General features: G+C 44.4%; 1 protein-coding gene across 2 annotated transcripts in view; it reads right to left on the minus strand.

Moving 5' to 3' along the window:
• The window catches only part of EMCN (endomucin), a 67,534-nt gene that overhangs the window by 20,462 nt on the left and 23,844 nt on the right, over positions 1-23,228 (minus strand). For both annotated transcript variants that reach the window (XM_068136819.1, XM_068136818.1), the window contains exons 4-7: positions 22,773-22,886; positions 13,826-13,948; positions 5,048-5,080; positions 918-989 (exon numbers count right to left, since the gene is read on the minus strand). In XM_068136819.1, the coding sequence (XP_067992920.1) occupies positions 918-989; positions 5,048-5,080; positions 13,826-13,948; positions 22,773-22,886 (342 nt within the window). The remainder of the gene's footprint in view (positions 1-917; positions 990-5,047; positions 5,081-13,825; positions 13,949-22,772; positions 22,887-23,228) is intronic.

Consider the following 23,228-nt stretch of genomic DNA (forward strand, 5'->3'; position numbering starts at 1 on the left):
ACCACTGAGAAGAGCTTGGCCCCTTCCACTTGAAACCTAGCCCTCGTATTATAAGCATTGATCAGATGTCCTCTCAGACTTCTCAAGACTAAACAGCCCCAGGGTTCTCAGTCTTTAATGCTTTAAGAGTCTGCAGGAGTCTGCCTCCTAGTCCTCCTCTTCCATGACAATATGAACAATATATTCACATAATGCATTCACAACAATATATTCTTATACTGCTATGAGTACACATTACATGAATAACATTTTCACATGTTTCCTTGCATCTTCTCTCACAGGCTAGGACTCTGTTCACTTTGTTGTTGGTGGTTTTGTTTTGTTTTGTTAGGGTTTTTTAAATGTTTTAATTAGTTTTAAAATTATTTTTAGTTTTAGCACTTTGGGAAGAATTGTGCTGCTCTTCAGTAAGAGTGGTGTCAACTTGTTAAGCTCTGCTTGTCTTTGAGAGGAGTTGTATAACAGACAGTTAAACTGGGTTTGTAATAGGGTCTATGTCTGGCCACACTAGGAATAGAATAGAATAGAATAGAATAGAATAGAATAGAATAGAATAGAATAGAATAGAATAGAATAGAATAGAATAGAATAGAATAGAATAGAACAGAACCGAACCAGACCAGGTTGGAAGAGACCTTCAAGATCATCGTGTCCAACCCATCAACCAATCCAACCCACCTAAACAACTAACCCATGGCACCAAGCACCCCATCAAGTCTCCTCCTGAACACCTCCAATGATGGTGACTCCACCACCTCCCCAGGCAGCCCATTCCAATGGGCAATCACTCTCTCTGTATAGAATTTCTTCCTAAATACAGCTGCCCATTTCATTTCTCTGCTACTATGACCTCCTATCAGAAGCCAAACTGATCAACTGAAAGCTCAAAAGCTGGAAAATAAAGTAGGAACACTCACTGGAATAGTGGCTATCACTGCCTGCCACATTTTTGTTTCCAGAACTGCTTCCAGGAATGCCAACATCTCGAGCTGCAAAAGAAATATTGCCTTTCAGGTTAATGTGTCAAACCCAGAAGTTCCCAAACAACTCTTCCCCCAAAACAACTTTTCTGTCTCCATTCTGGAGTCATTTGGTGCTCCACAGCTATAGTTCTTCTCAACAATACTTGGCGAATATGGCAAGAGCAGGGGAAAAACTCATCTAGAGTGGCCTAGAAGAAACAGAGACTTTGCATGAGTGTAGTCTTCCCTAGAATCATCTGCTTGTCCACTTAGTGGTCATGAGCTACAAAACTTCAATTCTAGGAGGCTAAGTTACTGTTCACAATTACAAAGGAACACTTGACAGGCAAATAATCACAGAAGCACAGAATGTTAGGGGCTGGAAGGAACCTTGAAAGATCATCCAGTTCAACCCCCCTGCCAGAGCAGGATCACCTATACCAGATCATACAGGAACACATCCAGGCAGGTCTTGAGTATCTCCAGAGAGGGAGACTCCACAACGCCACTGAGAAGCCTGTTCCACCACCTTCACAGTGAAAAAATGTTTCCTCATGTTTCCATGGAACTTCCTATGCCTCGACTTCCACCCATTGGCTCTTGTCCTGTCATTGGGCATCACCCAGCAGAGTCTGGCTCCATCCTCCCAGCACTCACCATTTACATCTTTATAAACACGTATGAGGACATCCCTTAGTCTCTTATTCTCCAAGCTGAAGGGCCCCAGCTCCCTCAGTCTCTCCTTGTAAGGAAGATGTTCCACTCCCTTAATCGTGTTTGTGGTTCTGCATTGGACTCTTTCAAGCAGTTCCCTGAGGTCCTTCTTGAACCGAGGGGTCAAGAACTGCACACAATATTCCATATGTGGCATCACCAGGGCAGAGTAGAGGGGGAGGAGAACCTCTTGTGGTGGGTTGAGATTCCTCTCCCCAACATTAACTTTGCCAGACCAGATGAATCGAAAGCTCAAAACCCAGGAAAACCAGAAAACAGTTTGCTTCTTCACAGATGAGGTGAAGAAAAGGAATGGGGACTCTCAGTTGACTCATGGCTCTCAGGGTTCGTACACTGTAGATTCCTCATGGATTCTTCCTTTGGGTGCGACGTTGTATCTGTACAACACTCTCAATTTAAACTCTCTCAGCTAAAGTTAGATTTCTTTGTAGAATACACTAAATTTCACCATTTTCTTGCATTACCCAGTAAGTCTGACCAGGACCTTCACCAGAAACCACCCCTCAGACAGGTTTGGCCTCTCCTGAAGGAGAAAATACCCAAACAGTTTTGCCTAACAGATTCTTTTCTCTAACAACAGGAACTCTATCACCTTCTACCTTTTGTAGCAGATCTGAGTGTGCAGGTACAGCTTGATTCACTGAACTGCTACTATTTACCAGCCAGGCTGCTTGTACTACATGCTTCTCCCAGTTTTACAGTATCACAGTATCACAAAGGTTGGAAGAGACCTCGAGGATCATCAAGTCCAACCTGTCACCACAGACCTCATGACTAGACCATGGCACCAAGTGCCATGTCCAATCTCCTCTTGAACACCTCCAGGGAAGATGACTTCACCACCTCCCTGGGCAGCACATTCCAATGACCAATGACTCTCTCCATGAAGAACTTTGTCCTCACCTCGAGCCTAAAGTTCCCCTGGCGCAGCTTGAGACTGTGTCCCCTTGTTCTGGTGCTGGTTGCCTGGGAGAAGAGACCAACCCCTTCCTGGTAGCTGTAGAGGGCAATGAGGTCACCCCTGAGCCTCCTCTTCTCCAGGCTAAACAATCCCAGCTCCCTCAGCCTCTCCTCACAGGGCTTGTGCTCGAGGCTCATCTTGCCCATGATATTGTTTTGTGATATAAAAATGAGCAGAGCAGGGAACAGCCAGGGGCTGGTGTCTCTGCAGGTTTGCTGGATATGCCAGTGTGCTGGATTTTCCAGGTAACTGGGGCACACATGGTCCTGCTTAAAAAATTGATGCGGATTGAGTGGTAGTGCAAAGGGAAAGATTTGTGAGAGCTGTGTTTTTATTTTTGTTCTGCCCCTGTGTAGCTTTGTGAATTCGGAGCAGATTGGTTAGCTTCTCTGCTTCCTTTCCTCTTTTGTTCTTGTTGTTGGTTGGTTTTGTCTTTTTGTTTCCCCCCTCCCCTGCCTTTCATTTGTCTGGCCTGGAACTAAATCTCATGGGGAAAAATGATCACTTACTTTGTGCTTGTGTGATGTCTAAACAATATAGGCACAGCTGAGACAGCCTGATGCTATAGTGTGGGAAACAATCATTGCCTGTGACCCTTATCTCTGAAAAAAATCACTATGTTGCTTTAAAGCAGAAGTTCTCTCTCCCATGGTAACTGTCTGCTGAGGGGTGATAATGTAAGGATGGAAACTGTGAGCCATCATCAAGTGACTGAAATAATTCTTATGACTTCGTAATTCCATGTGATTGCTTTAGATTTCCCATGGAAATACTACTGCCCTTTTCTCTACTTTACCTGATATACTACATGAAATACAGGGCAAACAGGCAATTATCACACCAATGAATTATCCTGGATGCTGGCTGAAAATGTCAAGAAGCAAATTACACTGAAAACCATGACTGTGTATCACTCAGGAGAAAAACTGAGGATTCAAATCATAGAATTGTTAGGGTTGGAAAGGACCTCAAGAATAATCCAGTTCCAACCCCCCCCTCCCCCACAGACAAGGGCACCTCACACCACATCAGGTTGCTCAGAGCCACATCCAGCCTGGCCTTAAAAAACCTCCATGAATGAGGCTTCTACCACCTCCCTGGGCAACCTGTGCCAGTGTCTCACCACCTTCATGGTAAAGAACTTCTTCCTAACATCCAATCTGAATCTACCCACTTCTAGTTTTGTTCCATTCCCCCTAGTCCCATCACTACCTGACACCCTAAAAAGTCCCTCCCCAGCTTTCTTGTAGGCCTCCTTAAGATACTAGAAAGCCACAACAAGGTCTCTTTAGAGCCTTCTCTTCTCCAGACTGAACCTCAACTCTCTCAGTCTGTCCTCATAGGAGAGGTGCTCCAGCCCTCTGATCATCCTCAGGACCTTCCTCTGGACACATTCCAGCACCTCCAGATCCTTCTTGTACTAGGGGCTCCAGAACTGGATGCAGTGTCCTAGGTGGGGTCTCACCAGAGCAGAGTAGAGGGGGAGAATCACTTCTCTCGACCTGCTGGCTATGTTTCTCTTGATGCAGCCCAGGATGTGATTTGCTTTCTGGGCTGCAAGTGCACACTGGTTAATTTCCTAGTTCTCTGTTAAATGACGAAGATGTGAGTAATGTAGGAAAGAAAAGCCCATAGGTTAGCACTTTAACTTCTTGAGACCATCAGTATGAAATATATCAGCTAAAAAGAAGCACTACTGAATGAATAAAATGGATTAGTTACCCACTTCATTCATTAAAGTTTCTCATAAACCAGCGTAGACTACTTTTTCTATATCTGGAAAATGTATCTGGAATGTATTTTCCAGCTATGGAACAATCTGGGATCAGAATAACAATTAATTGGAGTAGTACATCCATGATGGTAAGAGGAGGAACAAGTTTTTGCTGGCAGCAGCAGCAAGAACTGCAGGGACCAGTACAGAAGAGCCTGTTCCCTGGTAAGCCCAGAGAAAGGAAAATAAGACAATACAGGCTCACTAGTGCAGGAAACTCTTGCCTTACTGTGGGACCTGCTGCTTCTAGGCACAGGACGAGGCATGAGAGCCAGTGACAAGAACAAGCTCCTTAGTAAACACTCAGTTTCCCATTGAATCACACAGTACTGGCTTGACCATTTTTGTTTTGTGGTTGGTTTTGTGTGTGTGCTTCCACCCTGTTTTCTTTTCAGTACCTGCTAGTCCAACACAGCATTCAACTGAAATCACAGCAGTTGCTCACTGCCACAAGTTGAGCATCAATCCTCTGCTTCTCTGAACTATGCTTCATCTTCATTCTTCCCCCAGAGTCTCCTTGGTGCCTGAATGTTGCCTTTCCTCAGGCTGCCCCTCTCCCACCCCATGCCAGACCTTTCAGTCAATATGCACCAAGCAAACTGGTGTCACTCTTACCTGTTGATTGTGTTGTAGAACTCATGTGAAGACCTACAATGGAACAAAAGGAACAAGTTTGTTAGTACCTGGTTTAGATCTGTTAGACTCTGTCCAGAATCTTCACGTCACACAGAGTGGCAGACTCTAGCAGTGTGCTCAGTAACACCATGAGAAGTGCTGCCCCCAAACTGACTCTGTTCCCAAGCCCAGAGAGTCTGAGCTGTGAAAATCTGCTGACATCCCTTACAGGTGGGAACAGAATCCAAAGCCCAGCCTATGCTAGGTTGTTACGCTGCTCAAGAAGAGAAAATCCTGAATTGATGCATTCCTAAAAAAATTCCTCCTGCCAAAACCAAATAAGTGCCTGGAAGTGAATAGCTGAAATTTCAGTGACAAAGAAGTGTTTTGATAACAGAAGCTCAAATGCCTAACTGAGCTATGTCTTCAAGTGTCACAAAACCCTTTAAAAATGAATCTTCATTAATTATCTTGGTGCTTTTGGCTAGCATATTGCTGAGCAGCAGGAGTAAGAGACATTGTTAATGAGGAAGAAATGGACCTTGCAGAGTACTGTGCACACTGTTTACTGGCCCAGTACTGTCAACTTCCTCTGCACTTCACAAGTTTTTGGTGCAGAACACCTCCTTTTTTTTTTGTTAGCTTTTTGTTAGTATGCTGCTGCTTTTGTGTGTCTAGACTGTAGCTGTCTTGGAAATTAAGGTGGCTGTGAGTACTTCACATTTGGAAGCTATCCACAGACAGCCATTGCTCCCATAGTGATTCTTATTTTGTTACATTAAATCTCTTCTGTGATCACTCTCAAGTGAAAGGGAGCCAGGCACCTAACTTGTCTGTGTCTTTGAGAAGATCCACCTGCATGAACTGGCAGCAAAACATTTATCTGTACAAGACAAACTACTTCTTGCCCAAGATGAGTGACCTCATCAATGTTTATAAAGATGTAAAGGGTGAGTGCCAAGAGGATGGAGCCAGGCTCTGCTCGGTGGTGCCCAGTGACAGGACAAGGGACAGTGGGTGGAAGTTGAGGCATAGGAAGTTCCATGGAAACATGAGGAAGAATTATTTCACTATGAGGGTGACAGAACCCTGGGACAGGCTGCCCAGGGGAGTTGTGGTGTCTCACTCTCTGGAGATATTCAAAACCCATCTGGATGTGTTCCTGTGTGATCTGGTCTAGGTGATCCTGCTCTGGCAGGGGGGATTGGACTAGATGATCTTTTGAGGTCCCTTCCAGACCCTGAAATTCTGTGGTTCTGTGAGTGACTGGCAGTTCTGCCTGCCTGCTTCTCACACTGGATTACTGATGCTACCAAGGAAAAAAATCCCCTCAGGCCCTATATCCTCAGCTATCAATTATTATTTTGAGGTATAAACAACAGTATTTGGTCACCTTCCTCTAGGCTTGAAGGCACCACTACTGTCCATTTATTGGGTCTCTTCAGTGTACACTGCTGCCACAGCATCTGTAGGAATGTGCTGCATCTGACCCTGTCCTAAGAACTCCCTAGGAGGATGTGGCCCACCAGCACATCCTCCATGTCCCAGCTGAGCCAGGCTGGTGTACAACAGAGGGAGCAGCATGATACCAGCAGTGGCTGTGGGCAGGCATTCAGCCTTTCCCTTGAGTGCCTGCAGTTGCAGCACTGCTCCTCCTCCTTCCTGGGGAATGCAAATCCACTCTCATGGCCTTGCTGCACTACCTGTGCTGAGGGTTGATGCTTTGCAGGAGGACAGCTTCTACCACCAACGCTGTAACGTGAGCGAAGCACATTATTCCACTGCTGGGAATATGCTCTTTGAAAACCATAACGGCTGCTGTTGCTTTCCCTCCTCTAGACACCCAATTAAAAACATGGATCACTTGAACCACTGGGGTGCAAATAACCACTTTTGCTAATGAGAGATATGGCAGAGCTTTAACTGCATTTTAATCACAAGCATGCATGAAAAGAACGTTCGGGTTGGAAAGCAAAGTACTTAAAGTCAGCAGTAAGAGCTTTTCTTGAATATACTGAATATTAGTAATGCCAGGTACTCTGAAGATGCACAGTTATCTCACCCTGGTTTCCTGGGATCCAGAAGAGACTTCCCCCCCCAAGATTTTTATCATCTCATCAATCCATCTGCAAAAAGCAATGTCACCTTGCTCAGAAAGGATCTCTGTGATGATTCATTAGGCAATGCCTATAGCATGTTTGGGCAACATTAACAATGACAGCCAAGCTTTTGGGAAGTTAATAACTTGCCTGCCAACGGAGATTTGGAATGGCACAGAGTACAGAACAGTAGGACACATGCCTGGTGCTAAGGAGTCTTCCAAATATGATATGATTCCTTGTTATTCAAATACTGCCTTTCCTTCAGCCTACAAAGAATAGGATCCCGTGGAGGAAATGCTGTGTGATCACACAGCTACGGTTGAACAAGCAAAGTGTGGAACCCTGTGTGTGCATATTCTTGGAGAAAGGCAGAAGACGTTGTCAAGTCTCACAAGTAGGTCATTGCTGTATAAAGCTTCAAAATTTGTCTCCCTCATTGCTCTATAAAGCTTCAAACTTTGTCTCTATAAAGCTTCAAATTTTGTCACTCAAAGTCTGAAAAGAGCTGAGCTTCCCTAAGATTATAACACAATAATACCTTTTACCTTAAATTCACTCTTGCAAAGTGAACCCCCTTGGCTTGAATTAGAGCACATAAATAAACAGGAAAAGCATGTCAAGCCTGAGACTGACATCCAAGATGTATGCAAGTGATGCTAGGTTCTGCAAACAGGAAGGGCTGGGCAACTGTGGTAGTTTTAGGCTATGCCTTTAATGATGGGGGTGGGGGGGTGGGGTGTCGAAATTTCAGCCCACCACAGCAACCTATGATTCAGTAACCCCAGGCATAAATGCAAACATGGCCAGACCTCACTGCTTTAATAAATCCAGACATCAGAAATAGTCCTAGGTAGGAAACATGACAGCAGCCCCCTGCCCTTTATTTTATGGACTGTAGGAACCTCCTGAGCTTTTGTTATTTTAAAAAAAACCCTGCATACATCTACACACAATTAAACTTCAAGCATCTTTCCCAAGGGTGTCTCACCCAGATTCTGCTAGAACATGAAAAATTAAACAGGAAAAAAAAAAATCTCATGCCCTTCTCTCTCTCTACCTTGCAAGCAAAGTACCAGCTCACCTGTGATTTATCCCTCAGAGATTGCTCAAACCTGCCACACAAACAAGACTGGGCTTATTGAAGTGCTTCAGCAGGTGCTTTCAGTTTGCATTTTCTAAGTAGCCATCCAGTGCCCTTTTAGGTGGGGTCACATTGTGCTGTTCTACAGAAGGGGAAAAGGCAGCATTGCAGTGACTAACATAGTGACTGCAGTTGTTCTAGCTGCCTGTTCAGAGCTCACCACATCCTTTGGGGCTCCTGTGAGTTAGGGGGCAGATGCTCCACATAAAGAATCTGGGAAGATTTCCAGATTCATCATGGAAAGCGAGGAGTGCAACACTGACTGTGCTGAGCCCTTGTTGGGCAGTGAGGAGGACAAGGATGAAAAAAATTGGCACGTGATGGTGGCGTGATTTGAAAATACCTGCCTGAGTCAGTTCAGTGCTGGTTAGAAGCTTGACAGATGGAGAGAGAGACCGAGAACTAACCTCTCCCCACTCTCTGCAACAACCGCTACCTAAGCAGCCCAGATACCCTGTGGTTTGCTGCTTCTGCTTTTGGAGGACAGCCACATGAAACTGTGTTCACTGGCAAAACAAATGAATAAATTCAGCTGATTACTCAGAGGGGATACCACAATATAAATCAAAGCAAAATTAAGAAGTTCTAAAAAATCTTCTTTGCCCTGACTGAGCTATAGATCTGTAATTCATAGAGTCACACAATCAACCAGCTTGGAAAAGACCTCAGAGATAATCAAGTCCAGCCTAACACCTCATGACAACTAAACCATGGCTTCAAGTGCCACATTTTGAACGTGTCCAGAGAAGGGCAACAAGGCTGGTGAGAGGCCTCAAGCACAAGCCCTACGAGGAGAGGCTGAGGGACCTGGGGTTGCTTAGCCTGGAGAGGAGGCGGCTCAGGGGAGACCTTATTGCTGTCTACAACTACCTCAAGAGTGGTTGTAGCCAGGAGGGGGTTGGTCTCTTCTCCTAGGCAACCAGCACCAGAATGAGAGGACACAGTCTCAAGCTGCACCAGGGGAAGTTTAGGCTGGAGGTGAGGAGAAAGTCCTTCACAGAGAGAGTTGTTACCCATTGGAATGTGCTGCCCAGGGAGGTGGTGGAGTCACTGTCCCTGGAGGTGTTCAAGAGGGGACTGGACGTGGCACTTGGTGCCATGGTCTAGTAGGCATGAGGTCTGTGGTGCTAGGTTGGACTTGATGATCTTTGAGGTCTTTTGCAACCTTGTTGATTCTATGATTCTATGATCCAATACTTTTTTGAACACCTCCATGGAGAGTGACTCCACCACCTCCCTGGGCAGCCCATTCCAATGGCCAATTACTCTTTCTGTGAAGAACTTTCTTCTCACCTTGAGCCTAAACTTCCCCTGGAGCAGCTTGACACTGAGCAATAAGGTCTCCCCTGAGCCCCCTGTGTTAACTGAGTCTCTTCTACATTTTCCATCCCCCAGGCAGTTCAGTTTTACTTTCTCTAAGAAGAAGCTGAAGCTATGGTGAGTAATTTTTACCTAATATCACTATCTGGAATTCCTGCACAGTTTGTGTACAAAAAGAGTCAAACCCTTCTTGTCTTACTCATAAGAAGTTTTCTTAGGGAGATGCTCCCCGTGAATCAAGTGAGTAGGATTTTTAATTGGAGGAGTGCAATAAAGATATCAATAGATGCAGCAGGTTGATTCATCTGACAATTTATTATAATAGATCATTTGATCTTAGCACCCTGCTGTTTGAACTTAAGCTCATATTGCTTCATGGGGTTTTTTCTTTGTTCTTTAAGCCACAGAATAAAAAGGCTACAATCCTTGCAATTTCTCAGATGCACTTAGCCATTAAATCTTTAATTTTTCATTAATTAAACAAAAGGAGAAAATTAAATATTAGTAAGCAATCCTCTGTGGAGGTGGAGAATGAGCAGGAGGTATACTATACATGACAACCAGAGTTACACTTAAAGAAGTGTGTGTGTGTGTGTGTGTCAGTGGCACGCATGCACGTTGCTCTCTGTGCTAAAAATGGTCCCTGTCGCTTTCTGTAGCCTGGGTGAGCACTACACAGCCTCTCCTCTGTGGCTGGTGGTTATAATACAGCAATGTTGTTCTCTGATGTTTCCCTGGGTTATTTCCTAGGCTCCCCCACTCATTTCAGTCACTCTCCAGCTCTCTGTAGCATCCTCCCACACCCCAATCTTTTGATATGGCTGATTGGAAGTTTCTCTTCAAAATGTGCCTTTTTGTTTTGCTCCTCATTTTCTGCAGCAAGAAAAGAGATTTTCACCAAAATGGCATTAGGGAGAAAAAAAAAAGAGAGAAAGGAGAAAATGGTCTCAAAACTAAACATATTTTCTTGCATTGGGGTTAGTCAGCAGAACTATTTTGGTTGAGTGTACCAAATAGGAGCATTCTGGTTTGGATCAATTTTACATGAATTAATCTTCCCCTGACCTCCCATGCAGAAGCTGTGGCTTGGGTGACTTCAGCTTGCAAGCTCTTCAAATGCCAGCCCCATTGTCCATACCAGCTTCTGCTTCAGTGAACAAAAGGTATCCAGCCTTGAGTGTGAAATTCAAAGAGCTGGGAAGAAGTAATCTAATGTCAGCAAGAAAGTTGTCATCTCTTCTAGTCTCAGCACAGAATAACAGAAACATTCAGGTTGGAAAAGACCCTCAGGATCACCAAGTCCAACCCAGTACCCTACTCTACAAGGTTCACCCCTAAACCACATCCTCAAGCACCACATCCAAACCACCTCTAAACACATCCAGGCTTGGTGACTCCACCACCTCCCTGGACTGCACATCCCAATGTCTGATCACTCTTGATGGGGAGAAGTTTTTCCTAATGTCCAGTCTAATCCTACCCAGTTGTAGCTTGAGGCCATTCCCTCTTGTTCTATCACCAATTACCTGTGAGAAGAGACCAGCACCAGCCTCTTTATTAGAATAAACCTTTATTAGAATAAACCAAACCAGGTTGGAAGAGACTTTCAAGATCATCGTGTCCAACCCATCAACCAATCCAACCCACCTAAACAGCTAACCCATGGCACCAAGCACCCCATCAAGTCTCCTTCTGAACACCTTCAATGACGGCAACTCCACCACCTCCCCGGGCAACCCATTCCATAGTGCAATCACTCTCTCTGTATAGAACTTCTTCCTAACATCCAACCTGAACCTCCCCTGGTGCAGCCTGAGACGGTGTCCTTTTGTTCTGGTACTGGCTGACTGGGAGAAGAGATCATCATCCGCCTGTCTACAACCTCCCTTCAGGTAGTTGTAGAGAGTGATAAGGTCACCCCTGAGTCTCCTCTTCTCCAGGCTAAGCAACCCCAGCTCCCTCAGCCTCTCCTCGTAGGGCTTGTGTTCCAAACCCCTCACCAACTTTGTTGCTCTTCTCTGGACTCGTTCCAGCAAGTCAACCTCCTTCCTAAACTGAGGGGCCCAGAACTGGGCACAGTACTCGAAGTGTGGCCTAATCAGTGCAGTGTACAGGGGCAGAATGACCTCCCTGCTCCTGCTGGCCACACTGTTCTTGATGCAGGCCAGGATGCCATTGGCCCTCTTGGCTGCCTGGGCACACTGCAGGCTCATGTTCAGCCTACCATCAACCAGCACCCCCAGGTCCCTCTCTGCCTGGCTGCTCTCCAGCCACTCTGACCCCAGCCTGTAGCACTGCATGGGGTTGTTGTGGCCAATGTGCAGAACACGGCACTTGGATGTGTTAAATCTCATGTCCTTTCAGGTAGTCATAGAGAGGCTTCACATTTACATTACTTTTAAAGTTATTAGAGTGCAGCATATGACTTCCCTTGACCCTGAGTGATTGTACACAGAAGAAATCTCTTTGGAGACAACCAAACCATTTTTTTCTTAAAATCTTAAGTGTGCAGAGAGAACAAGGGAACAAGGGTGGTCTAAAGGTGCTCCCCCGTTTGATATAAGCTACCTAATTCATCAGAGTGAGTAGTGGGATTCCTTGCATATTTAAGCTGCAAGAAGGAAACAAGGAGCTGGTGCTGTCAGGAGACAAGAAAGGTGTCAACGTGGAAGTCCTGGTGAGGAAGGAAGTGACTTGGAATGGCATCTTCACAGGAACTCAGAGTACCAGCTATGCCAAGCACCTAGACAGACGCCCCATGGATAGCTGGGACTTTTCTTTCTCAGACAGGCAGTTATACTCCTTGGTAGTCCCCAAGCTGAAGAAGACTTAGTGGTTTCCCAGCAAAGTGAGCTGAGTAAGATGATGACTTTCACAAACAGATCCAAAGAAGGTTGTAAAACTTTCTGGGCAAATTTTAAAGGTAAAAGGAAATCATAAAGACAATGTCAATAGGTAATTCAATACATGTGCTCCATAGCCAAATAAGCATTACAATTTCATTTTACCTGTGTGAGAGAACTTCTAATTAAAAGCTTGCAATTTACTGCCGTGTTGTAGTGTACCAACACCATGGTTTCCATGCCATGTGCATGTCTGCCAAAAGACACAAAACCTAACAGGATAATCACGAAGCTACAGCTCACAATAGAGGTGTTATGGGACACAGACCTATTGAAAGAATTTCAAAGAATCATCTCTAAATCAGTGGCCTTGGATTAAAAATGTAAGAGTCCTGATTTAATTAAAATGCTTATTATTGTCAGGCTTGGTACTATAATACCTTTTCACATGCTTGTAAGCATTTCAGTGTGTACTGGGCACACATTACTCCACTTTTATATCCTGTCCTATCCTCTATGAGGAAAAATCACAGTTCTATGTGCATGCTTATCTCCCACAACATGCTTATGTGCATCCTTATCTCCTCTAACCTCTCTGGAGGTTGTAAAAAGATTATTGTATCTCATGGGGAATGTGAGACATTAATAACAACAACTGGGGTATGCTAGCAAAGTCAGTGTCCTTATTGGATTTACATACCTGTAGCTGAAAATAAGCATTGAGTGAAGACAGAAGAGACCCTGGCAAAACCTGAATAAGTGGTTCTTCAGCCAGCTAGAAGCATAATGTATGACCATTTGTGTGGCCTGGCATCTACATTCACCACAGTGTTTCTCACTGGATAAATGCACCAAGAAAATGCACCCAGAAAAACAATAAGACTGGACTGGAGATGCTAAGGATTAATATCTTATTTGACCTAGCACATGATTGTGTTGTGCTTTGTGCAATGTCATATGGTGATATGCTTTAAGTTGCCCTTCAGATGTATTAACAACTGTTAAAATCATAGCTGTTTTCTCCTTTGTATCCATTGTTTTGCAGCCAGAGAATTTATCTTGATTTATCTTGACGTCTGCTCTGACAGCCAATGCTACACAATGACCACATACAGCATATTTAAGGATTGCTATTATCTTTTGCAATTTATATCTTCCTGTAATGACACTGAGTACCTCAACTGAATGTTTTGAAGTTCACCCATCACTCATAACTTCATAGCAGATGACATGGACACACAGTACCCTGCATGAATAAAGATGTGATCCTCATTCCAGGACAAGGCACAAGAAATGAAGAGGAGATTCAAAATGATTTGCATCTTCTTAACTGTTTGCATAGGAAAATACAGTGTATGTTTTCAAGACATACCTGAGGTTCCAGGAGCAGAAGTGGGGTTTTGTAGAGGGACTGTAGAGGAGAAAGATGGTCTCTCAGTAGATGAAGCATCCAAACTCTCATTGTATGCCAGTTGCGTTCCATTTGCTTGTGTAGCTGGAAATGAGAGAGATGACACACATAGAATTGTTAGGGCTGAAGGGATCTCAAAGATCATCTAGTTCCAACACACACCTGCATAAGCATTGTCTTAGATCCTGGGCCATCCCTCAGACAAACACTTCAACCGTTATAGAAAAGACCTAAGCACAGAAAGTACTACACCTTCTGCTGACTGCTGGTCAGATGGCAAACCATTGCTGTGTAGCTGTCACTACCAGCACAGCTGAGGCATCTTTAAAGCACATCCTGGCATCAGAAAGAGCCTCACGCCTGTGTCAGAAGGCAGCCTAGAACTCTGACTTGGGAGCTCAGGATAACTACACAGTCTTGCAACGAGAGCAATGTGAGCAGAAGAGAGAAGCTTTGTTACTGCCCTCTAACTTTAACCTTCATTAAAAAAAAAAGAAAATAAAAAAGAAAATAATAAAGCAAGCTTCAGCCACAACGATCACAGAATGTGATACCATAACAAGGTTTAGGGATTGTAATTAAGCCTGGAGTTAATTATTTCACTGTGTACACAATAAGATAACCCCCCAAGTTACTGTATGAAAAAATGAAGTGTCTTTTTTTCTGCACTCATAAAGTCAGTAGATCAAGGCTCTCTGTGTCACAAGATTTGCAGCCTAAGGTGACTCCAAGATGATGGCATGGGGGACTGCCTGAGCCCATGGAACTGAAGGGCAAGGAATGACAAGAAAGAATTTAAGCTGTTCCAGCATAGCTGATAAATCCTAGCTCTCTGCTCAAACCTCAGTGTGGCAATAGGCAAGACAGTGCTTACTGAATAAAACATGGAGGTGCCCAAGAGTAACCTTATACTTCCTTTCTGATATAAATCAAAGATGCAGCTGAGCTGTAAACAGTTTTCAGTGCCTCTTCATATGAATTTCAAACACTAGAACTAAAATACCTTTAAAATATGTTTTAGTCAAGTGCAACATGGTGCACACAAAACATATGCATCTCGAGGAATGCTTCATCATACACTTTATTCAGAAACTCTGATTACCAGTTTGGTTACTCAACCCTTTTTTTTCCTCAGGGGAAAAAAAACCCAACACAACCCAACAAAACAACCCAACAAAAACCCCCAAAGCAAAAAAGCTACAAACCAGCAGCCAAAGCTCCCTCTTCTCCAACTGCACACTATTAAGTTGGCCTTTCCCTTCCCCTTTTGTCTATTAAGTGCAATACCTGGAACAGGCAAGCTTCAAAAAATGGATGAAGAAAGAGTGAGATGAAGCCACATGAATCAGGGGATCCATAGAATCTTGGGAACTAAGAAGAGCTGGACAGCCCAGATAGTATCTTTAAAGGTCAAGGCATGGAAGGAAACTACCAAAAATTATGCAAAATATGCTTAAATGCCTAAGACTTTCTCTGAGATTCCAATGAAGAGAAGCATTATTTCACTCTCAGCTCCTTCCAGAAACTTCATCATTTTACCTCTTCAATATGCAAGCCTGCTCTGCAGTAGAGGTGAGTGTAAAAGACCCCTCTACCTCATTTTTGACTCTGCTTTAACACAAGGATCTGAGAATTTCAAAGCCTCCTTCATTCTCATTGTAAAAGCCTTGAATGAATCTTTCAAAGCAAACATTTTTCACTTTTGGTTCTTAGTGCGGTTACTTCAGATTTGAATTTTAAATGTTAAATTTTACTCTGAGATTGATTAAAAGCAAACAAAGAAACAACCAACCCCCCCTAAAAATCCAAACAAAAATCCAACCAAACAACCCCAAACCAAACAAAACCAAAAAACCACAACAAAAAAACCCAAGCAAAACCCAAAGAACCTCCCTCTTCCTTTAAGGTGCAGGGGCTTATAACAGTAACAGCAATCATCTTAAGGTTCCCTTATCACAAGTAAAAGCTTAGTGGGAGAATGTAAAGTAAGGCAGAGTAACAGTAAGTGTTCTTGTGCAGGGACATCTGGATGCAAATACAGGTTGTGAACACTGCAAAACAAGCAGATGTGTGGGAAAGAGGAGGAGGAGGAGGAAGGCAGCCAGTTGCCTTGTAACCCTGCAGAGAGCTGTTTTCCCATGGGGATCACACATCCCAGGTGTCCTATCAGTTCTGGCAGCAGCCCAGCCCCGGGTGTTCCTCTTCTGTTTGGGAGCCATGAGAACAGATTGTTCCTGGGAAGAGGGGCTGTGCACTCGATGGGGGATCAAGAGAGGAGGTATGGTAGGGTTTCCATTTAATTTCTTTAAAATTTAGCCTGGGTGAGATTCTTCCTGCAACTCAGGTAGCACCAGCTATGACTCACACTTTTACCTGGGGTTTGGTGTGAAGCTTGTTGCATTTATTTTGTCAGACTGCAGAACAGGCTCCCCACCCCCTGGTGTCAAGGGGTGAAGTAGATGTGCTATGATGCAAAAGCCTGGGTGCCAGTTTTCACTGCTTCTGAGACGAAAACCACAACCTGGCAGGGAAGGCTCCCTTAATTTCACTGTACTACTGTAAGATTAAATCCTAGCAACCCAATTCTCTGCTGACTTGTGGCTTTGAAGCAGCTTTCAAGCAGCAGCCAAACCTTATGCCTAATGCACAGCACAGGCTCTACCATCAACACATTTAGCAGATTGAACAGCTTCTGTGCCAAAAGCCTATGGGAGCAGAAGCATCCATATTCAGCCCCTGCTCGCGGACACGACGGCGGCGGCGCTGACAACACTGTACGCCCGCTAGAAATCTGCCTCTCTGGTAAATCCCACAACTCATATCCATGCAAGCTTTAATTTAATCTCAACAGGAGGAGACAGCGCAAGCCCTTGCTGTGCAGCTCCCTTGCCTGTGCTCTGCACGGGAGCAGGCGGGGGACTCTGTGCAGGCACACGGTGACTCAGTTCTGCTGTCCCCACTGACACATCGCTGCAGTAATCCATCATGCTTCAGCTCAGCCAGCTGCAGCAGAGATTTCTGCCTGCCTAGCAGGTGGAGGCCTGGGCTGGCAAAGAAAGCAGACAAAAAAACCCAACCCCAAAAACCTCCAGCACAGCAGAGAAGGGCTGCTGCTCCTGCTGCAAAAGCACTCCCATCATTGCTTAATGGGTTTGTTGTCAACAGCTGATTATGAATAAAAATGGTAAAGCAGTGAAGATTGGAAAATAGCTGTCCAAAGGGGGATGATTGCTGCAGCAGGAGCAATCTCTGGTGGTGATGCAGCTCTCCCTGCTGATATTCTGATAAGATAAATGACAGTGTGGTAACACATATTTTTCAAAGGGATAATCAACAACAGGGAACCTGAAGCTTCTCTGTAAAGCTGCTGCCGGAGCTTCAGGTATTTCCTCACTCTTTGTGCTCTGAAAACCCTTCATTTTCTTTAACCAGCTGAAATCTGACACATATCTTCACTTGATCTTAGCGTGATTTTCTACTTAACCTCCGTACAATCCAGATATATTTTGGCTTTTCCCAGGAGTGCTTTAAATTTTCTTTGCAGCAGGCTGTTACATAACTAGCTTTGACATCATAAGATGCCTTAAGTGAGTGGAAAGCACTCTGCGTATACTCTGCTCTGCAGAGAATATAGGCATCTGCTTGTGTGTCAAAACCTCACTCAAGGAAACCACCTAACGGGGCAGCAGGAACATGCACCCAAAGCGTGCTAAAACCCTAGCATGAGGGCTTTGTTGGATGGAAGACTAAGGCTTTTCCCCTGAGCTTGTATCTTTTCCACACACACCCCCCTAGAACTCACCCTGTAACCAATAGCCTGAGAAACCATTTGCATCAATGAATGCATTTGTGGATGCTTTGGAAAATCCCAGTGCAGCAAAATCCATGGAACTTCTCACCCATTCAAAGGAACAGGAGATAACCAAGCAGATCTCACATTTAGTGTTTACTTCCACAGCTGACTGCATCTGCTGGCTGCTGGCTTTACATTTCCTGGTAAGCAGAAAACCTCAAGTGTTTAAAAAACCTGTTTTAAAACACCTCTTTGCCTCACATGTCTCAGCAGCCAACTATAGTCAGTGTTTACCTATAAGATGAGGTAATGACCTGAGGACAGTTCAGGATCTGAGAGTTACTGGAGAGAGTTCAGCAGAGAGCCACTAAGGTAAAGAGAGGACTGGAACATCTACCTTATGAGAAAAGACTGAGAGAGCTGGGGCCATTTAGCCTGGAGAAGACTGAGGGGAGGTCTCATTAATGCCTAGCAAAAGAGCAAATGTATCACAGTATCACTAAGGTTGGAAGAGACCTCGAGGATCATCGAGTCCAACCTGTCTCCACAGACCTCATGACTAGAGGAATGGAGCCAGACTATTCTCAGTGGTGTCCAGTAACAGGACAAGGTGCAGTGGACTCAAACTGGAACACAGGAGGATCCATGTAAACATGAGGAAAAAATTCTTGACTTTGAGAGTGACAGAGCACTGGAACAGGCTGCCCAAAGAAGCTGTGGAGTCTCCATTTCTGGAGACATTCAAAGCCCACCTGGACATGTTCCTGTGTCATTTATTCTGGGTGATGCTGGCCTGCATCAAGAATAGTGTGGCCAGCAGCAGCAGAGAAGTCATTGTGCCCCTGTACTCAGCACTGGTTAGGCCACACCTTGAGTACTATGCTCATTTCTGGGCCACTCAATTTAAGAAGGACATTGAGAGGGGATATGATGTGGCACTTGGTGCCATGGTCCAGTAGTCATGAGGTCTTGGGTGACAGGTTGGACTTGATGATCTTTGAGGTAATTTCCATCCTTATTGATTCTATGATTCTAACAGGGTGGTTGGACTAGATGGATCCAAAGAGGTCCATTCCAACCCCTACCCTGATTCTGTAACTGAGCAATGCATGTTACCATAACCACTCTCTGGTAGCTTTACTGAAGTACAGCTTCCTTCTTAATTATCAGTCCTTTGATAAAAAGAGAAAAAAAAAACCTATCTCCTCCACTCTTTCTTTTTCTCACTTTCAAATAGTTAATGTTTCATTGCACCATGATGTATCACTGTCCAGGAGAGTGGCATGACATAAATAAGAAACACGACAGCCAAAAATCCACTCACAGCTTAGTACCTTGGGCACTGGCCTTGCATCAGATGCTTGTTCCACATCCAAGTGAAGAAGAATATCATCTTTTGTTGCACTTCATTTCATATTCTCTTTGATAACTCCAGGACATGAAATCCTGATTGCAGAAACAATTTGCTGTAGTGTGCCACTATGTAAGTTCTCATTTGGAGGCCTGGACTGCACAAGTGTGGTCAGTGACTGACTAAATGTGAGCTAGTAGGTTTGATCCCTTATATTAATAAATACGACGGTTAAGGAGACAGGTTTAATTATTGGCTTCCAATATTTTAAACAGAGTAGGAAGGCAAAGAGGCAGAGTTGGCCTGCAGAGAAAAGGAGTAGTGAAGACTTTAAAAACGAAATGATAAAATAGTTTGCATGATTTCACAGTGTATGGAACACTGGGGGCTTTTCTTGAATCTATAATAAAAGGTGACAGCAGCCACAGAAATTGCAGCAGAGACAGGAAGCCCTGTCAAATCTCTGCTGTAGGAATGAGATCATTTGCTGAAGCTTTTAGCAGGGACTGAAGCAGAGAAAGCAATGGCTTCCATTACAAGCAGCAGAGACACTTGCTCTTCATTACAAATCAGGTGAGTAAGGCACATTTTGAAGTGTCACAAAGGAACCGCTGATTTCTGCTTCAGACCCAGATGGCCAGCCCAAAGAGGGAGAGAAGTTGCTAGTGAAAGAGTAAACAGCTTTCATCTCTTGTCCATTTTGACAGCAAATGGACCCGTCCTGTGCTTGCTTTGTGAAGTTCCTCAGCCCTGCATGGCCAGTGGGGATGTTGGCAGGGGCAGGGAGGCTGCAGAGAATCTGAATGCACTTCACCATGCCAACACATGGGGTGGAAATGAAGAGATAACTGCAGCCAGAAGCCAGACAATGGTCAAGTGGTCATGGAGTTTTCTTCAGGGCTAGTCACACATCTGCACAGCCTCTGTGTCATCCCCTGCCCCACAACCACTACCTTGTGCCTCGTCCAAAATGGCAAACACTGTTCTGAGGTACATGGCCAGCAGGCTGAGGGAAGTTCTCCTCCCCATCTACTCTGCCTGGGTGAGGCCACTCCTGGAGTATGGTGTCAAACTCTGGGCTCTCCAGCTCAAGAGAGACAGGGAACTAGCAGGAGGAGTCTAACAGAGGGCCACAAAGATGACTGGGAGGACCACCGGTGTGTCTCTCTGACATGGAAAGACTGAGAGATCTGTTTAGCTGGAGAGGCTGTTTAGCTGGAAAAAGAGAAGGCTGAGAGAGGATCTTATCAATATCTGCAGGATGGGGGTCATGAGAATGGGGCTGAACTCTTTTCAGGGGTACTCAGTGATAGGACAAGGGACAATGGGTACAAACCAGAACACAGGAGGTTTCACTTAGGCATAATGAAGAACTTTACTTTCAAGGTGCCCAAGCACTGTAACAGGGCTGCCCAGAGAGGTTGTGGAGTCTCTTTCTCTGGAGACTTTCAAAACCAGCCTGGACACGTTTGTGTGCAACCTGATCAGGGTGAACCTGTGTTAGCAGGGGAGTTGGACTGGATGGTCTCTAGTGGTCCCTTCCAGCACTTACCCTTCCGTGATTCTGTCTTAGTCCTCTGTGCTGAAGCCAAAGCTATGACTTGAAAGGCAGACCAGGATTTTGTCTTTAAGCCCATTAAAACTGTTTTTCACTAGCACATTTTTCCCAAATACTACTTAGTGTTGAAAGAAAATACAAAGTCTTGTAATGCAGAGCAATTCCCAAAGTTTTCTTTAAATTTTCCTTTTTACAATAGGGAATGAGAGGTAGGTAAGCCCTGGTTTTATATTCATTTATCAACCATTTCTATCACAAGGTTTTGGGATTTTTTTTAGCTTAAAGAGAAGATTCTGGGGGGGGGGGGGAAAGCCCCAACAAACCACACCCTGAGCAACTAGGGACTGAACTCTGGATGGTGGGAAGAGAACACAAGAGGAATAGAATGGAAGCACATTGGTGAAAACTTCATGTCCAGGCCCCTTGTACCTGTAGCACCATCATACTCATTTTTTTGGGGGCATCAGTGCACAGCAGCAGCTGGAGCTAAGCTGCACTGGCAGGAATGCCTTTCCTCATTAGCTTTCCTTCCCCTGCGGGAGCTCTACCTGTCACCAATGTTTAGTTCCAGGTAGTTGTGCTGTTCTGGTACCCACAAGCCAGGAACCTCTGCCAAACTGATGCAATGCACCATGCCAGGGGCTTTTGACAGGCCCAGAGGGTCACAAATGCAAACTTGAAAAAATTCTTTGTGGCCTCCAATATCACTTCAGCTGCTTATGCATCAGCCAGGCTACATTCTGTGACTGAAAATACTGGCATTTAAAAGCCAAGACAAGCCCCAAAAGGCTTGGGGCTGGCAATCAGAAAACTCCCTCCACAATGACAGTGGGAAAGCGGCAACAGTGTAAGATGTAATCACCACTGAGTGAAAGGGTGATTACTCTTCTGGTTCATGAAGGGTGGCATAAAAGCAGCAGCATGCAGGCTGCTTCACAGAAGCCTCTTTTCAGACAAAGAAACCAAGGGAAGAGAAGTCAAGTTCCAATCATACATCACAGTTCAGTATGCTCTGCTGGGATTGTTTAGCCTGGAGAAGAGGAGGCTTAGGGGAGACCTTATTGCTCTCTACAACTACCTGAAGGGTGGTTGTGCCCAGGAGGGGGTTGGCCTCTTCTCCCAGGCAACCAGCGCCAGAACAAGAGGACACAGTCTCAAGCTGCACCAGGGGAAGTTCTTCACTGAGAGTGTCATTAGCCATTGGAATGTGCTGCCCAGGGAGGTGGTGGAGTCACCATCCCTGGAGGTGTTCAAGAGGGGACTGGACATGGCACTTGGTGCAATGGTTTAGTTGTCATGAGGTGTTGGGTGACAGATTGGACTTGATGATCTTTGATGTCTTGTCCAACCTTGTTGATTCTATGATTCTATGATAAATATCAGTTCCAGGAACACTGGTCTTCTGTTGATTGTTGAGTTACATATCTAGAGCATTTATTTTTAATTTCTTTTGGAGACAATTAAACAGAAAAATATATGGAGTATTTCAAAGCTCCAGTTCAACAAAAGACTTGCCCACTTACAGTGCCATTCATAGACAAACAAGGCAGTCTGAATTGCATCTTAAGTTTACTGAACTCCTTTAGGATGTTACTGTACTTGTTTAAATTAACCCAGCTACCAGCTGGATGTGTGGAATTTTTAATAAGAAATGATTTTCCTAAAATCAAATCTTCATGCACTGCTCCAACACACACATTGCTCTGAAGAATTATGGGGAACAAAAGTATTTTCTAGGATTTATGCACTGTAATTAGTACTATCTCTCTGCTTTTGTACTGTGACTCATAACAATACAGAGCATAATTACCTGTAGCATTGTAACATATATAAAAACTAAACACCAAAGGGGGGCTGTTCTGACACCACTCTGATCACAGACAATCATTTCTTTGTGATGAAACACTTGTTGGTAAAACCAACCCCAAACCACAGAAGACAATAAAAAAACCCCAAGCCTTTCAAATGCATGTCTCCAAGTCACAGGGAGATTAAGATCCTGTGTAATGGCTGCAGATCACCTCCACTACAAACTAAAATGACAGTACTCTTTGTGCAATATTCCAGGGCAAGATTCATTAAAGGTATGCAATATGGTAGGATGAATAGCTCTGCTTCTCCAAATCCATTACCCATTGCTCCACACTGCTTTACAGAAATGTTGCATACAAGAACTCAGGAATGGCTGAATGAAATGATCACTTACTATGTGTTGGGCTGTCACTTTTCTCTGGTGCTGTAGTTGTCACGTTTGCTGGTGGGTTTGTTGTTGTACCTTGTGTTGTTTTTTGTGTAGCATCAGGTGAAGTAGGTGTGGAGGCTAACAAAAAGAAGATTCAAATCATTTCCTCAGTTTTGTGTATATTCACATACACACACACAAACCACATCTATTTCTCTACTTGCAGCTTAGCTTTAAACTATCAAAATAATACTTAATTTAAATTGAAGATCAACAGAGGCAAGGCTCCCTTCACTGCAGGGAAAGCTGCTCCATGTCCCATAGGTGGGTTATCCTAATGAATAAAAGCTGGGCCTGGCTCAGAGCTGCCTGGAGCCTGACCAGGAGGAGCCTTCTACACACACTTACATGATTTCACCAAAGAGTTCACTCACTACAAAGCAAATTCCTCAGCCAAGAGACACTGCTGCTTAAATTCCT

Source organism: Melanerpes formicivorus, unplaced genomic scaffold (assembly GCF_026170545.1).
Source record: "Melanerpes formicivorus ecotype bairdi unplaced genomic scaffold, bMelFor1.0.p_v2 SCAF_4, whole genome shotgun sequence".
In the NCBI taxonomy this organism is placed as follows: domain Eukaryota; kingdom Metazoa; phylum Chordata; class Aves; order Piciformes; family Picidae; genus Melanerpes; species Melanerpes formicivorus.